The sequence below is a fragment of the Garra rufa genome, chromosome 6, assembly GCF_049309525.1.
Source record: "Garra rufa chromosome 6, GarRuf1.0, whole genome shotgun sequence".
NCBI classification, from domain to species: Eukaryota; Metazoa; Chordata; class Actinopteri; order Cypriniformes; family Cyprinidae; genus Garra; species Garra rufa.
Window position 1 is genome coordinate 1,962,436 of NC_133366.1, and position 14,887 is coordinate 1,977,322.

Consider the following 14,887-nt stretch of genomic DNA (forward strand, 5'->3'; position numbering starts at 1 on the left):
CTGAAATGCACCACATTGAGCTTGATCTGCACTGCAGTGACCCACAGTGATATGATGAGAAGCTCATTACACTGCATCTATACTGCAATCAGTCTGAAAGAAGTTGTGCGTTACAATATTGCGTTAAAGTCTAACAAGTACCTAATTATGTCACTAAGTTACTTTTTATGGAAAAGCGTTATGTTACTTCAAGATGTCAGCAATCAAACAAACCGTACAGCTGTGCTGTCATTCTGGATTGCATGATGAATAAGACACAGGAGACGAAAGCTCAGCACTTTCTTCTCAATTGACCCTCTGAAAAAACCCGCCCTCTTTAGTTACTGTTGCTATGTGAAAAATACAACCCCCGACAGACAAGACAGAGCAGGTTACTTCTGGTATGAAACAAGGTCTCAGCTTTGAAATTTTGTCATTTCTTAAGAAATTCAAACAATAAATACTGTTTTGTGGCTATTTAATGTTTCGGGACAGATGACTGTATTGCCTTATCAGATTAATCAACACGTGAACCGATCATCTATTCTTATTTACTTAAAGCACAAAAAACACCATGAATGAACATCAAAATGGTTTTTATTTCATCCATGGAAAGAATCTAATAGACACAATGTTTCAAGTTTAAGTCCACCGAAGTTAATCTACAGAATGGCAGATTTGGCGTTATGATTGGTCAGACCGCCTGTCAATCAAAGTTTGCAAAGAGTCAATTACAAAATAAAGGAAAGAAACACAAATGTCATGTTTATTTTTGCTTACTAACATGGTTGAAGAAGATCATTGAAGCTCAGCAGTTAACAAAATGGATTGAATACATAAAGGCCCGGGTTCACAGACAGGGCTTTGACTAAACCAGGATTCTTAAAAATAAAGGTGCTTCGATGCCGTAGAAGAACCTTTTTTGTCTAAATGGTTCCATAAAGAACCTTTAACATCTGAAGAACCTTTCTGTTTCACCAAAGGGTTCTTTGTGGTGAAAAAAGGTTCTTCAGATTATACAAAGGTAAGAAATAGATCTGTAAAGAACCTTTGACTGAATGGGTCTTTGTGGAAACAAAAGTGGTTCTTCTATGGCATCTTTATTTTTAAGAGTGTAGGTGATATTACGTTCAATTAGGATGTTTAAGTAATTTGTATAAACATGCTTAGAAAAAAAAAAACATTACTGGGCGTCTTGAGACAAAACAAAGGCACTGACATATTTTTAGATCAGTCAGACCAAAACAGTTTAGACTTACATTTTAGTACTTCTGTTAACACAATTCAATTATTGCAGGTTTTTGCTTCATATTCTGATTTTGCATTTCATTTTGTTGAATACTGAATCTGTTTCTGTGCAGATGAGATGAGTAAATGCATGTTGACATTCAGTCTAGAACTACAGTATGATCATATTCACACAGTTTTCACAATGCATCTGCACTTACTCCTGATTTCTCTCAACATGGCAACACAGCAGAGCTGTCAGTCAGTCAATGGGAAAACAAAGTGACTGCTGTTACTTATTTGACAGGTAACTCTCATACTTTCTTTACCAGTTACGTAAAAGAGAAGCCTAATTACGTAACTTATGTTACTTGCAATGGGGTAGCAACCCCCAACACTGCTTAAAAGTAACTGTACTTCAGACTTCAGTTTACAAGCATTTTAACTGCAGCACACCTCACCTGAGGAGACGTATAGAAGCGCATCCTGAGGAACTAGTGGAAAACATGCCAAAGCTTGTGCACCAAATCAACAGCCGTCTGAAGAATGACATACTTCACCATGACAATGTGCAGCTGGACCAGATATGAAATATCAGTCATAAGCTGAGTTCTCAAACTCTTCAGAAGAACATCTACTGTGTGAAAGTCAACTTTAAAGAACTTACGAGAACCCAGAATCCAAAACACTGACCTGAGGAACCTACTGAAACCATCAAGAACTATTCTACAATAGAGCAGCAACTCCAGAAAACAATATAGCCAAAAACCATTCTTAATATAAGACGGCTCCTCCATTAAACCATTAAAGCAGCTGCAGCTCAAGACAGAGCATTTCTGATTGTTTACTAACAGTTTGGAAGAGTTGGTTGTTCAGTAGGTTAAATAAATGTGACCCTGGAGCACAAAACTTAAGTAGCACAGGTATATTTGTAGAAATAGCCAACAATAGATTGTATGGGTCAAAATAAGCAATTTTTCTTTTATGCCAAAAATCATTAGAATATTAAGTAAAGATCATGTTCCATGAAGATATTTAGTAAATTTCCTACCGTAAATATATCATAACTTAATTTTTGATTAATAATATGCATAGCTAAGAACTTCATCTGGACAACTTTAAAGGTGATTTTCTCAGTATTGATTTTTTTTCTACTCTAAGATTCCAGATTTTCAAGCAGTTGTTTCTCAGCCAAATATATAAAAATAACATATGACCAACGTTAAAGTCATAGTTCACCTCAAAATCATTCTGTCATCAATTACTCATCCTCATGAGTAAAAACCCTCAAACCTGTGTGACTTTCTTTTTTTCTGAGGAGCACAAAAGAAGATATTGTGAAAAATGTTGAGGAGCCAAACAACATCAGACCCTAATGACTTCCATTATATGGGCAAAAAACATAAAACATTTCTCAAAATATCTGAAGAGTTCAGATGCCAAAGCCTCTAAGTTTGATGTTTTTCTTTAAAATTAGCATTTCTTTCGGGCTACTTTGTATAAGTTTCTATTTAAGTACTGGTCCTTCTGAATGGGTTGAGGCTGGGATTTAACGCATTTGACGTGAAAGTACTTGATGAACATTTAGTATGTGTGGAGAGCATTCACTCAGTATTGTTATCTCATTTTTGACCAAGATGGCTTGTGCACCGGAACACTTTATCTTCTTTCTTTCTCAAAAGTCCTACAGGTTTGCAACAACATGAGGATAAAGTTACATTCTAAGTTACATTCTCCAATATGATGTGACATTATGTAATACACTCATTTATTGTGAACTGTCAAATGACTAGATTAAAATAATCTAAAGCTCTTCAGAAGATATAACCATAGCAGTGAAATAACATCTGAAAAGCATGAGAGTGTCTGTCTGTGTTCTGGTTCAGGTCAGGTAAAGACACACATGATTCACAACTACACCATCTGGAGACAAAAATCTCCCTCAGTCGTCTCTTGCAAACACCACAAACCAATATTACACCACATTCAGCACTAAGTGCTCATAAAAACCCTCAAACTGAACACTGGGTGAGTTAACAGGTCAACACTGACCTGATGAGACCCTACAGATCAATCAATCAAACAACCTGATGCCATCTCCAGACCAAATATGACCCTGGACCACAAAACCAGTCATAAGGTTAAATTTTACAAAACTGAGATATATACATCATATGAAAGCTCAATAAATAAGCTTTCTATTGATGTATGGTTTGTTAGGATTGAACAATATTTGGCCGAGACACATCTATTTGAAAATCTGGAATCTGAGGATGCAAAAAATCAAAATACTGAGAAAATCACCTTTAAAGTTGTCCAAATGAAGTTCTTAGCAATGCATATTACTAATCAAAAATTACATTTTGATAGGTTTATAGTAGGAATTTTACAAAAAATCTTCATGGAACATGATCTTTACTTAATTTCCTAATGATTTTTGACATAAAAGAAAAATCAATAATTTTAACCCATACCATGCATTTTTGGCGACTCAAGACTGCTTTTGTGCTCCAGGGTCACAAATGCTCTTTCAGCTCTTCAAACACTGAGAAAATGCCTTTCTTACTTTTCTTACGTCAAAATATCTTACAATTCTTAAATCAAGAAGGATTTTCTAGACAAGTACAAATTACAGCCTTGTTTTCAGAAAAAAACCCAAGTCAAAATTAAGTGAGTTTTTGCTCAAAAAAAGCTAAATAATCTGCCAATGGGGTAAGCAATATAATCCTGTTTTCTGTTTGAAATTGGAATATTTTGCTTACCCCATTGGCAGATTATTTAGCTTGTTCTAAGCAAAAACGCACTTAATTTTGACTTGTTCTTTCTGAAAACAAGACAATAATTTTTACTCGTCTAGACAATCCTTCTTGGTTTCAGAATTTTTAGATATTTTGTCTGGAAACAAGACAAAAAATCTAAGATAGAAAAGACACAGTGAACAAACAACAAACAGAGCTAATATACACTAAGTGTTCTCTAGTAATCTTAATAAAGAAACTAATTAAAGTGATTTTATCTCCATACCAAGATCTCAGTTGTCCAGACAGTGATTTATCTTTTCTGTGGTATTAAAATGTTTAAGTGCTTTTCAAAGGTGCTAATAAATGATGCTTGGACCTGGAACAGTGCTCTCAGTAATTTGATGAAACGCTTATAGAGGAAGCATGATCAAGTATGAGTATCAGTCCTCAAACCCAGGTTTAACACGGTCCTCTGTCTTCAGACTCAAACATCAGATCTCAGATTCCTGCTGCATTTGTGCAACACACGGAGCAGCAGAAAGCGTTTATCCGGCGCGCGCTGGAACGCCAGACAGTTTCAGACGTGTTGGGAATGTGTGAAAAAAGCCCTGCGCTCTCATTTCTCTCCTGAACGTCTTTGAGTAGATTATTCCCCACCTGATGCCCCTGAGTAACTTCAGCTGAGATCTGAACCTGCCGTATGTGCTTCTGATGATCGAAACATCACAGTCCTGGTCTCAGACCCTCAGGGTTTATCAGAGCGATACGCCATCACAGAAATAACACGCTCTCACAGCACTATAACGCTCAATAAAGAAAGCTATATTAGCATTTCTGTAAAGACCCATTACTTCACAAAGATGCAAAGCAGGCCTGAAAGGAGCCAGACTGAAAGGCTGTGAATGAGAAACAGCTGCTGGACGAAGATCAAATCCAGAAAACCACCACAAAACAAGAGCCGCTCTCTCTAAACCACCACAGTCAGACTGAAGATCCTTGAAGAACCTTGAGGAACCATTTCATATGAATGAAGTAATCTTTCAGTATTGATGAATTGAATGAATTAAGTTCTCTCAATAGTTATACACTAATTTATTCATTCACTAAATGCAAAGTGCCTCATTTAGCCAATACATTTATCAAGACAACAGCAGATTTTCTTTTAGTATATCAATAAAATCATTTATTGTTTTGATAGCTGTCTAACCTAGTTGGCAACTGGCGCAAGATCATGGGAACCAGATGAGTCCTCTGCAATCTGACTTTGATGCAACATGGAACTTTTGCATTATTGACTGACTATTGTCCTATTTTAAAACTGTAAAGTTGTTTTGACACAACTTATTGTAAAAAGCACTATATAAATATCTTGACTTGACTTGGCTTAAATAGTCCTAAAGGAGACTTCATAGGTGACATGAACTGTGCTATCGATCTACTGTCAAACCAAAAATTATTCAGACACCACTGATATTTTTTTTTTTTTACTAGTGGATGCAGGACAATACAGTTCATTTATGTAAGTGAGGATGGCAAAATTAAATAAACTGTGAAAAAGTTTTTCCCTGTTGAAAAAAAACCCAGCATATGCTGGTTAGGTAGGTTTTGATGCTGGTTTTAGCTGGTTTATGCTTTCCTTTGCTGGTTAATGCTGGTCATGACCATCTTAAACAGGGATTATACCCAAGAATTCTCCATACAGTGAACTACCAGTAAAATTAATAAAAAATGGCAACCAAACATTATTCAGACACCTGACCATGTTTTGCTTCAGTGTTTTTTTCTTTAATGGCTAATGTGACCTTTTTACACCACAGACTGAACAAAATGAACCACTACTTGGTCAACAAAGTATTGATAGTTGTGTAAATATTGTCATACTAACAGTTACCTGAATTTTTGGTTGATTGTAATCCATTAAATACCTTTCTATCAAAGTTATCTGACATTATCAAGATTAATTTGTTCTTCTAACACAGTTTAACTCTAAGCCCTGCTGAAAAAACAGCATATGCTGGTTAGGTATGTTTTGATGCTGGGATGCTGGTTTTAGCTGGTTTATGCGGGTTCACTGCAAAAAATGTTTTTCTTACTTAGATTTTTTGTCTTGTTTCCAGCCAAAATATCTAAAAATTCTTAAATCAAGAAGGATTTTCTAGATTAGTACAAATTATTTTCTTGTTTTGAGGAAAAAAAAACAAGTCAAAATAAGTGAGTTTTTGCTTAGAACAAGCAAAATAATCTGCCAATGAGGTAAGCAAAATAATCTTATTTCAAACAGAAAACAAGATTATTTTGCTTGTTTCAACACTTAATTTTGACTTGTTTTTTCTAAAAACAAGACAAAAATTTGTACATATCTAGAAAATCCTTCTTGATTTGATATTTTGGCTGGAAACAAGATAGAAAATCTAAGTAAGAAAAACATTTTTTGCAGTGTTATTAGCTGGTTTATGCTGGTCATGTTGCTGGATCTGCATAAACCAGCAAAAGACCAGCATAAACCAGCATCCCAGCACCAAAACATACCTAACCAGCATATGCTGTTTTTTTCAGCAGGTAGTTCTTGTCATATTTTATTACCACTTTCTAAACTGTAGCGAAATAATCTATCTATCTATCTATCTATCTATCTATCTATCTATCTATCTATCTATCTATCTATCTATCTATCTATCTATCATCTATCTATCTATCTCAAGTCCAAACAGAAAAGATTGTTTTATTAGAAACATTTCAGTAACCAAAATAGTTCAAGAGTGATTTACAGAATCGCGTTCATCATCCACTGAATATGATAGGGAAAAGCTCATTAATTATGACTTTATTATACATTCACCTAGAATAAATATATTAGTAAGTACTGTGATATCGCGAGACGAACAGACTGAGCCTCTCTAATGACTGACAGAATGTCCTTCAGATAGCGAGTGATTGAATAATCCGCCCACAGATCGATCAGATCATCACTTCACTCGTGGTTCGTCACCATAATGACTGAATGGGTTGTGAACAGACACATCTTAACTAAACCTCAACTAACCCAAGGAGGACTAACTTTGATCTGGCACGTTATAATCATTCCAGAGCGAGCTGAAGCAGTGTCGGTGTGAATGTACCTGCTCGAGTCGCCTGCAGCAGCAATAAAACGATCAGCGGCGTGACTCCGGTAATCCGGTGAGTCTTCATCTTCATCATCATCATCATCTTCTTCATCCCGTCAGCCTCACCGGATCTCCCGGCGCTCGTGAAGCGTGTGTCACACCTGGACCTGAAGATCCCGACACAAAAAACTGGAGGAGAAGAAAAATCCTGCAGGAACCTTCAGCCACAGACAGACAGACTGCACTGTCTCACCTCAGTCCATATGAGTGTCTCTCTCTCTATCTCTCTCTCTCTCTCTCTCGGTTCTGCTCTCGAGGTTTTCAGTTGTTGTTCAGACACCAGACACAAACTCACTGAGTCTACAGCAGCATTTTAACAAGTAACACCTCAACTGTTCATAACTATAAATCATACCTGACAGCGCAGATAAAACCGTTTGCTACATAGAAACAATTTTATTAACACAATATGACTTATGTTTTAACATTTAATCAATATTTTGACCGAAGAAAAACACCTTTCTCTAAACTACGGAACAGAAGAATTCACACATGACTGCAAAACATCAACTGTTGTTAATGGGAAACATAACTTGATCATACAACAAAACCAATTCAACTCATTAGAACAAAAACATCAACATTGTAAATGTTTAAAAGTAGTTTTCTGTACATCATTAATGAAAATCAGAATGCGAAAATAACCGTAGTCCTTAAATGTGACCCTGGACCACAAAACCAGTCATTAGGGTCAGTTTTTTTAAACTGAGATTTGAATAAATAAGCTTTCTACTGATGTATGGTTTGTCAGGATAGGACAATATTTGTCCGAGATACATCTATTTGAAAATCTGGAATCTGAGGGTGCAAAAAAATCCAAATATTGAGAAAATCACCTTTAAAGTTGTCCAAATGAAGTTCTTAGTAATGCATATTACTCATCAAAAATTACATTTTGATATATGGATGGTAGGAGATGTACAAACTATCTTCATGGAACATGCTCTTTGATTAATATAGTATGTGATTTTTGGCATAAAAGAAAAATCGATAATTTTGACCCATGCAATGTATTTTTGGCTATTGCTACAAATAAACCAGTGCTACTTATGGATGATTTTCTTCATGCAGTTTTTAATAAACTTTAAGCATGTGTGTCTTCTGATTTTTTGGTAAGACTCAGACATGTTCTTGATCAGAGGGACTATCCATTTGTAACACCTGCTTTCAATGAAATCCGAGGTTTCTTGCAGTCATCAGAGCTCAAACCATAGCTCATAATTAATAAATGACCCATTTCTTAGGCTTTAGTGAAACATACTAACTTTAACTCTCCAAAACCGCACCTCACAGATCACCAGCCGCCTCACACACACACACACACACACACACACACACACACACACACACATACACACACACACACACACACACACACACACACACACTCATACACACACACACACACACACACACACACACACACACACACACACACACACACACACACATACATACACACACACACACACACACACACACATACACACTCTCTTAAACATGCTTCAACAAGATGTTGAGCTGCCCAACTAATAAAATAAAATGTGCTCTGGCAGATTCCAAATTCCTTCTTGAAGTGAGCCTAAGGGTCCACACACACACACACACACACACACACACACACACACACACACACACACACACACACACTCATTCATGTTGGTGATGAATCGCTCGTTTGCAAACCTTTGACTAGTTTCGTCAAGAAATGGCAGAAGTGTGGGATTCTGTAAATGTGGGGTCAAAGGTCAAACCCTGCAGCTGACCTGACCTTGACCTCTACGACCAAAATCAGGCTGTCACCTGCATCAGCAGCTGGATAAAACAGAGAAAGGTATATGTGAATTATGTTACACTGCATTAAATAAACACTTATTCCTGCTTGAGAGACATCAGCGTGTCGCACCTGTGTGTGTGTGTGTGTGTGTGTGTGTGTGTGTGTGTGTGTGTGTGTGTGTGTGTGTGTGTGTGTGTGTGTGTGTGTCTGTCTGTCTGTCTGTCTGTCTTTCAGCGGATTCCATGCCTGGTTTCAGACGTCCCTCTATCTGAGCTTCTCGTGCTCATAGTTGACTGAGTTTCTGTGTTCATCTGTAACATCCTTAGGGCTCTTTGAGATCAAATTATGATCTTGAAAACTTGCTCTTTAAATATAAATATAGAAACAAACACTTAAACATGAGCTCATATGCCCAGATGCAATTTTTCATGCCGTTTCAGATGAATTTTTAACATTTTAAAATAAAAACATTTGAAAAATAAAGTGATGGGATTTTGGAGAAAATCAAAACAAAGAAATGTCATGACACGAAATGAAAAGATATTTCAGATTCTGCACTGTCCAAAAATCCACTAAAATTGCTATGCTTAATATGTAACCTTGGGGTGTGTTACAGACAAATGTGTAATATGTGACCCACCCTTGAGCACAAAACTTAAGAAGCAAAGGTATATAGCCAAATATGCATAGCATGGGTCAAAATTCTCAATTTATGACAAAAATCACTAGGATATCATGTTCAATGAAGGCATGCACATTTCCTACCATAAATATATCAAAACTTTTTTTTTTTGATTATTAATATGCATTGCTAAGAACTTCATTTGGACAACTGTAAAGGCAATTTTTTCAATATTTAGATTTTTTTTTTGCACCCTCAGATTTCAGATTTCCAAATATTGTCCTATCCTAACAAACTACACATCAGAGGAAAACTTATTTATTCAGCAGTTGAAAAATAAAGCTTTATATGGTCAGTGCAATGATGTGACCGCTGGGTGGCGCTGTCAGCCTGATCATTTTCTGTGCTTTATAAAGGCGAACACTATCAATCTTGAGCAGGTTGTTGATAATCCGTGCGCGTTCGCAAGACGTGACCTCCATGCGCGCGCGCGCTCTCGTGTGCTGATCCGCTGAGAGAGAGCTGAAGAGACTGAAGAGTTTGCGCTCCGTTACTCCGGTGAAGTCATGGCAACAGAGGGACAGAAAGTGGTGCTGATCACCGGCTGTTCGTCCGGTATCGGACTCGCGATCGCCGTGATGCTCGCGAGAGACCAGATGAAGCGCTACTACGGTAAAACAAGAACCGTTCATATCGACAATCATTATATTCCGCACAAAATTAATCAAAGGCATAACAGCACAGTACAGTATTAGTTAGTTAGTAGTGTCAAACAATCCTACAGATACAGACATAACAGAAATAACAGAAATAAAATAAGGTTATCAGGTCCTAAAACATTCGATGAACGGATATAAATGTGAAATAAAATAGAAATCATATATGAAAAACTTTAACTTAACATGAAAATGTTGAATTGAAAATTTTCCTTTGCTACTAAGTAAAATAAATAAGTGTAGCCTACTAAAATGACTAACTAAAATATAAAGCTAAACAGAAATAAAAAAAATCAAAAACTAAGAAAATGACAAAATACATAAAGTTAAAATTAAATTAAAATGCAATCAGAAAATTTTTAAATGAAAAGCCAATTACACATTTTTTAATAGTTTATAAATAATACTAAAATAACATTATTACTTAAAATAACACGATTTTAGATCAATTATTGCTGATTTAATGGTAATTTTTGGTTGAATAATAATGAGAAAAACTGCTGACAACAGAATTTCAGATCTGATTGATTAGACACAATAAATCCCTCGGATATAAATGGGATCATATTAATAGCTGCTGATAGAGATGTGAGCTGACCTCTATCCCTGCTTAGCCTAACCCTCGAGTAACACATGTCAGTGGCATTACACATCTTACAATACACACACAACACTGTGACCTACAGTATATCAACTATAATAAAAAATAAAGTTTTTAAAAAAAAATTGGCATAATTCCACGAAGAGCCTTTAACATCCATGGAATCTGTCCATTGCACAAAAAGATCTTTATAGTGAAAAAAGCTCCTTTAGATCTTCTTTACAGTAAGGATAATTTATTCTTTTGAGAACCTTAACTGGCTCTTCTGTGGCATCACTGTGAAAACCTCATTTTAGAAACTTTATTTTTAACAGTGTGAATGTGAAAGGGAACTGACAGTTTTACAGACTTCTGTTGATTATATTTTTGAGACTACAGACTAACATCAACCCGAACAGATCCATTGAAAAACCATAATGACTCAGAAATGTCCCCACAAGGTCAAAATCTACTGGTATTTCTATCCTTGTGGGGACATTTGGTCCCCATAACGTGATGAATATCAGGTGCACACACACACACACACACACACACACACACACACACACACACACACACACACACACACACACACACACACACACACTCACACACACACACACACACACACACACACACACACACACACACACACACACACACACACACACGTGTTAGATGTCATCAGAGTGGCAATGAGCTTCCTGATTCGTCAGTGACAGAGATTGATACGTATGATCTGTGTCTAAATCCTTTCAGTCGTCATCAGATGTTAAACTCCTCTTGTATTGCGTCTTATATTGATGTCATCGTGTGTTTGGCATCTCTCTCTATCTCTATCTCTCTCTCTCTCTGTGAATGACTGTACTTGTATTGGACCAAATATCCTCACTTATATTGTGAAATACTTTGACAAACCACCAGGGAGACATTTGTCTGGTCCTCACTAGTTAAAAAAAGCTTATAAATCCGCAAAAGATGTTGTTGATGTAAATCTAGTGTTTCTCTGAGGAGTGAGTTTAGGGGAGGGGTTGCTGATATTATAGAATATTATTAACCTGATAGAAAAGCAATGTAAGTCTATGCTCCACACAGTCAAACAAACATGAGTGTGTGTGTGCGTGTGTGTGCGTGTGTGTGCGTGTGTGTGTGTGTGTGTGTGTGTGTGTGTGTGTGTGCGTGCGTGCGTGCGTGCGTGCGTGTGTGCGTGTGCGTGTGCGTGCGCGCGTGTGCGCGTGTGCGTGTGTGCGTGTGTGTGTGTGTGTGTGTGCGTGTGTGTGTGCGTGTGTGTGTGTGTGTGTGTGTGTGTGTGTGTGTGTGTGTGTGCATGTGTGTGTGTGTGTGTGTGTGTGTGTGTGTGTGTGTGTGTGTTCAGCAACTAGTCCCCTAACTGTGTTCAGTAACTAGTTTGCTGTGTGTGTTCAGTCATAGACTTTAGTTACTAGTTGGTAACTGGTTTGTTGTGTGTGTGTGTGTTCAGTCATAGGTACCATGCGGGATCTGAAGCGGAAGGATAAGTTGGTTGAAGCGGCGGGAGAAGCGTACGGTAAAACTCTGTCTCTGCTCACGCTGGACGTCTGCAGCGATGAATCTGTCAAACAGTGTGTCGACAGCATCAAAGATAGACATATAGATGTACTGAGTGAGTACAAACACACACACAGATATGCTCTCTCTCTCTCTCTCTCTCTCTCTGTCACACACACACACACACACACACACACACACACACACACACACACACACACACACACACACACAGTCACATACAGAGCTGCGTCTCAAGTGGATTGTGGTTATCCATGCTTAGGTTTAGATGACCAATTTAGATTAAGCAGATGAAATTAGTCTTTAAGTTTGTTGTTAATCTAAGCGACAGTTTCTAATTTCAGCTGTGAGCTTCATGCAGTGTTCATCTGTCTGATACACTCATCACTTCACCATATGTTTTTCGTATACTGCTGAAAGAAAATAAATAGAGTAAATAAAGGGATGCAACGCAATAAATAAATCAAGTAATTAAGAAGATTGATGTTAGAATGACGAACCAAACTAAAGGCCTGTTCACATCAAGACCAATGTTTGCTGTAAAGATTTGGTGCAATTATCATTTAAAATTGACTGAATTTTTGCATGTTTAGACTGAAAAGATGTCAATATAATATTTATTTAGGGGGACATCGGATGCACATTTTTCACAAGTTGATATGAAAAGCAAATATGGCAAATATCGGTCATAACATCAAATTCTGAGACAAACATGAAAATAAGTCAGAAAGTCTGAAATAAAGTCAGAATTGAGTGATATGAAAGTTAAAACAGTAATAAAGTAAGAACTGTGAGATAAAAAGTTGCAGTTACCTTTTTTATATTTTCTAATTCCATGTGAAAATCAAAAATGTTGCTGTGGAAAGGCCTTAAACCCATGAGCTTCAGCGATGAAGTGGCTGTGATCTGTGTCTGTAGTTAATAACGCTGGCGTGGGTCTGGTGGGGCCGCTGGAGGCTCTCAGTCTGGACGAGATGATGACGGTGTTCCAGACCAATTTCTTCGGAGCGGTTCGCATGATTAAAGAGGTGATGCCCGACATGAAGAGGAGACGCTCTGGACACATTATGGTCATCAGCAGTGCAATGGGCCTGCAGGGTAAACAGAGCGTTCACTCACTATACAGAATGATTAACACTTGTTGAGTTTAAGGGTTCTTCTCAAGGTACTTCCTGTAGTTGAGAGACACAACAAACGAACTGCAGAAAAGCTTTTACCTTCATGTGGATGAAAACCAACAATCTGCTGAATGGATACATTAGTGTTTAGAAACATTCACAGCTCTAAGTCATTAATAAGCATGATGAGAGATGTAACGCTGGTTGCTCTTCACAGGTGTGGTGTTTAATGACGTTTACTCCGCGTCAAAGTTTGCCATAGAGGGGTTCTGTGAGAGTCTGGCTGTGCAGCTGCTCAAGTTTAACGTTATGTGAGTTCCACTGTGGTTGCTGTTGTTCATTCTGATCTTATATACATTTACTGTCACTTGTATCTGACCCTCTTTGACCCTTTATATCAGTGATCAAACAGACTGAACATTAGCAGAATCACATGTGTGTTGTGTGATGGCTCCCTCTGGTGGTCTGGAGGGGCTGCTATAGGCTCAAACCCAATGAATCACAGATCAAGGACTAAAGAAAGATCTACAGCCACAAGGGGCCAAAAGGGGTTTAAATATAGACACAAAAAAAAAAAAAACATTGAAATAAACTAAGCTTTTTAAGCTGACTAACATTTTAGTTTTGTTCCCTTAATTGAAGAAGATTCCTGTTTCCAAACTAACATCAAATGTTTGTAGGAACCGGCAAACCTGCAGCAATAGAAAACCTGAATGCAAGAACATTTAAAAATCATGATTTCTGGACACCGAAAAGTCAGAAAAATGGAAATTCAGAGTTGTACATATTTATATAGGCTTTGACACAAGCAATTTTTTTTGGTTTACAAATTGCATTTAATACAGTCCTTAGTTAATAACAGGAAAAAATAAAAAAACAGGAATATCTTGACCTCTATAAGGGTTGAGATCTTTGTGACACCTCTCTAGTGTTGATTGGTTGATCTGTATTATTGATGGAGGTGTGTGTATTTGTGTGTTTGTCAGTGTGTCGATGATCGAGCCTGGGCCTGTGCACACTGAGTTTGAGATGAAGATGTTTGCAGATGTTTCTAAGAAAGAGTATGCTGGTACTGATCCAGAGACGCTCCACCACTTTAGGACCTACTACCTTCCCAGTGCAATGAACATCTTCCAAAGCCTGGGGCAAACACCTGAACACATCGCCAAGGTCAGAAATCACCTCAGTTAAGGCTGGTTCACACCAAGGACGATCACTCTAACCACAAAGCTTTGAAGGAACACTTCACTTTTTTGGAAATGCTAACCTAGCTGGGAACTAATTTCAGGCGCTGTGTGACTCCACCTGCTTCAGCCATTACAGCAGCAAACTTCCTTGACTATTACGGACAAATATCGAAACTCATTGGTCATTTTTGAGCGTGATGCTATTGGTCTCATAGGATTCAATGATCT

General features: G+C 37.4%; 2 protein-coding genes across 3 annotated transcripts in view; one reads left to right on the forward strand and one right to left on the reverse strand.

Annotated features, from left to right (window-relative positions):
- col5a3b (collagen, type V, alpha 3b) overlaps positions 1-7,292 on the reverse strand; it is a 31,220-nt gene extending 23,928 nt beyond the window's left edge. For both annotated transcript variants that reach the window (XM_073841583.1, XM_073841582.1), the window contains exon 1: positions 7,067-7,292. In XM_073841583.1, the coding sequence (XP_073697684.1) occupies positions 7,067-7,163 (97 nt within the window). In that variant the 5' untranslated portion in view covers positions 7,164-7,292. The remainder of the gene's footprint in view (positions 1-7,066) is intronic.
- Positions 7,293-10,033: 2,741 nt separating this feature from the next.
- Positions 10,034-14,678, forward strand: rdh8b (retinol dehydrogenase 8b). The gene is made up of 5 exons (XM_073841681.1): positions 10,034-10,182; positions 12,287-12,448; positions 13,273-13,452; positions 13,690-13,783; positions 14,459-14,678. The coding sequence occupies exons 1-5, from the start codon at positions 10,077-10,079 to the stop codon at positions 14,661-14,663; spliced, it is 747 nt and encodes a 248-aa protein (XP_073697782.1). The 5' UTR covers positions 10,034-10,076; the 3' UTR covers positions 14,664-14,678.
- The last annotated feature ends 209 nt before the right edge of the window (positions 14,679-14,887 follow it).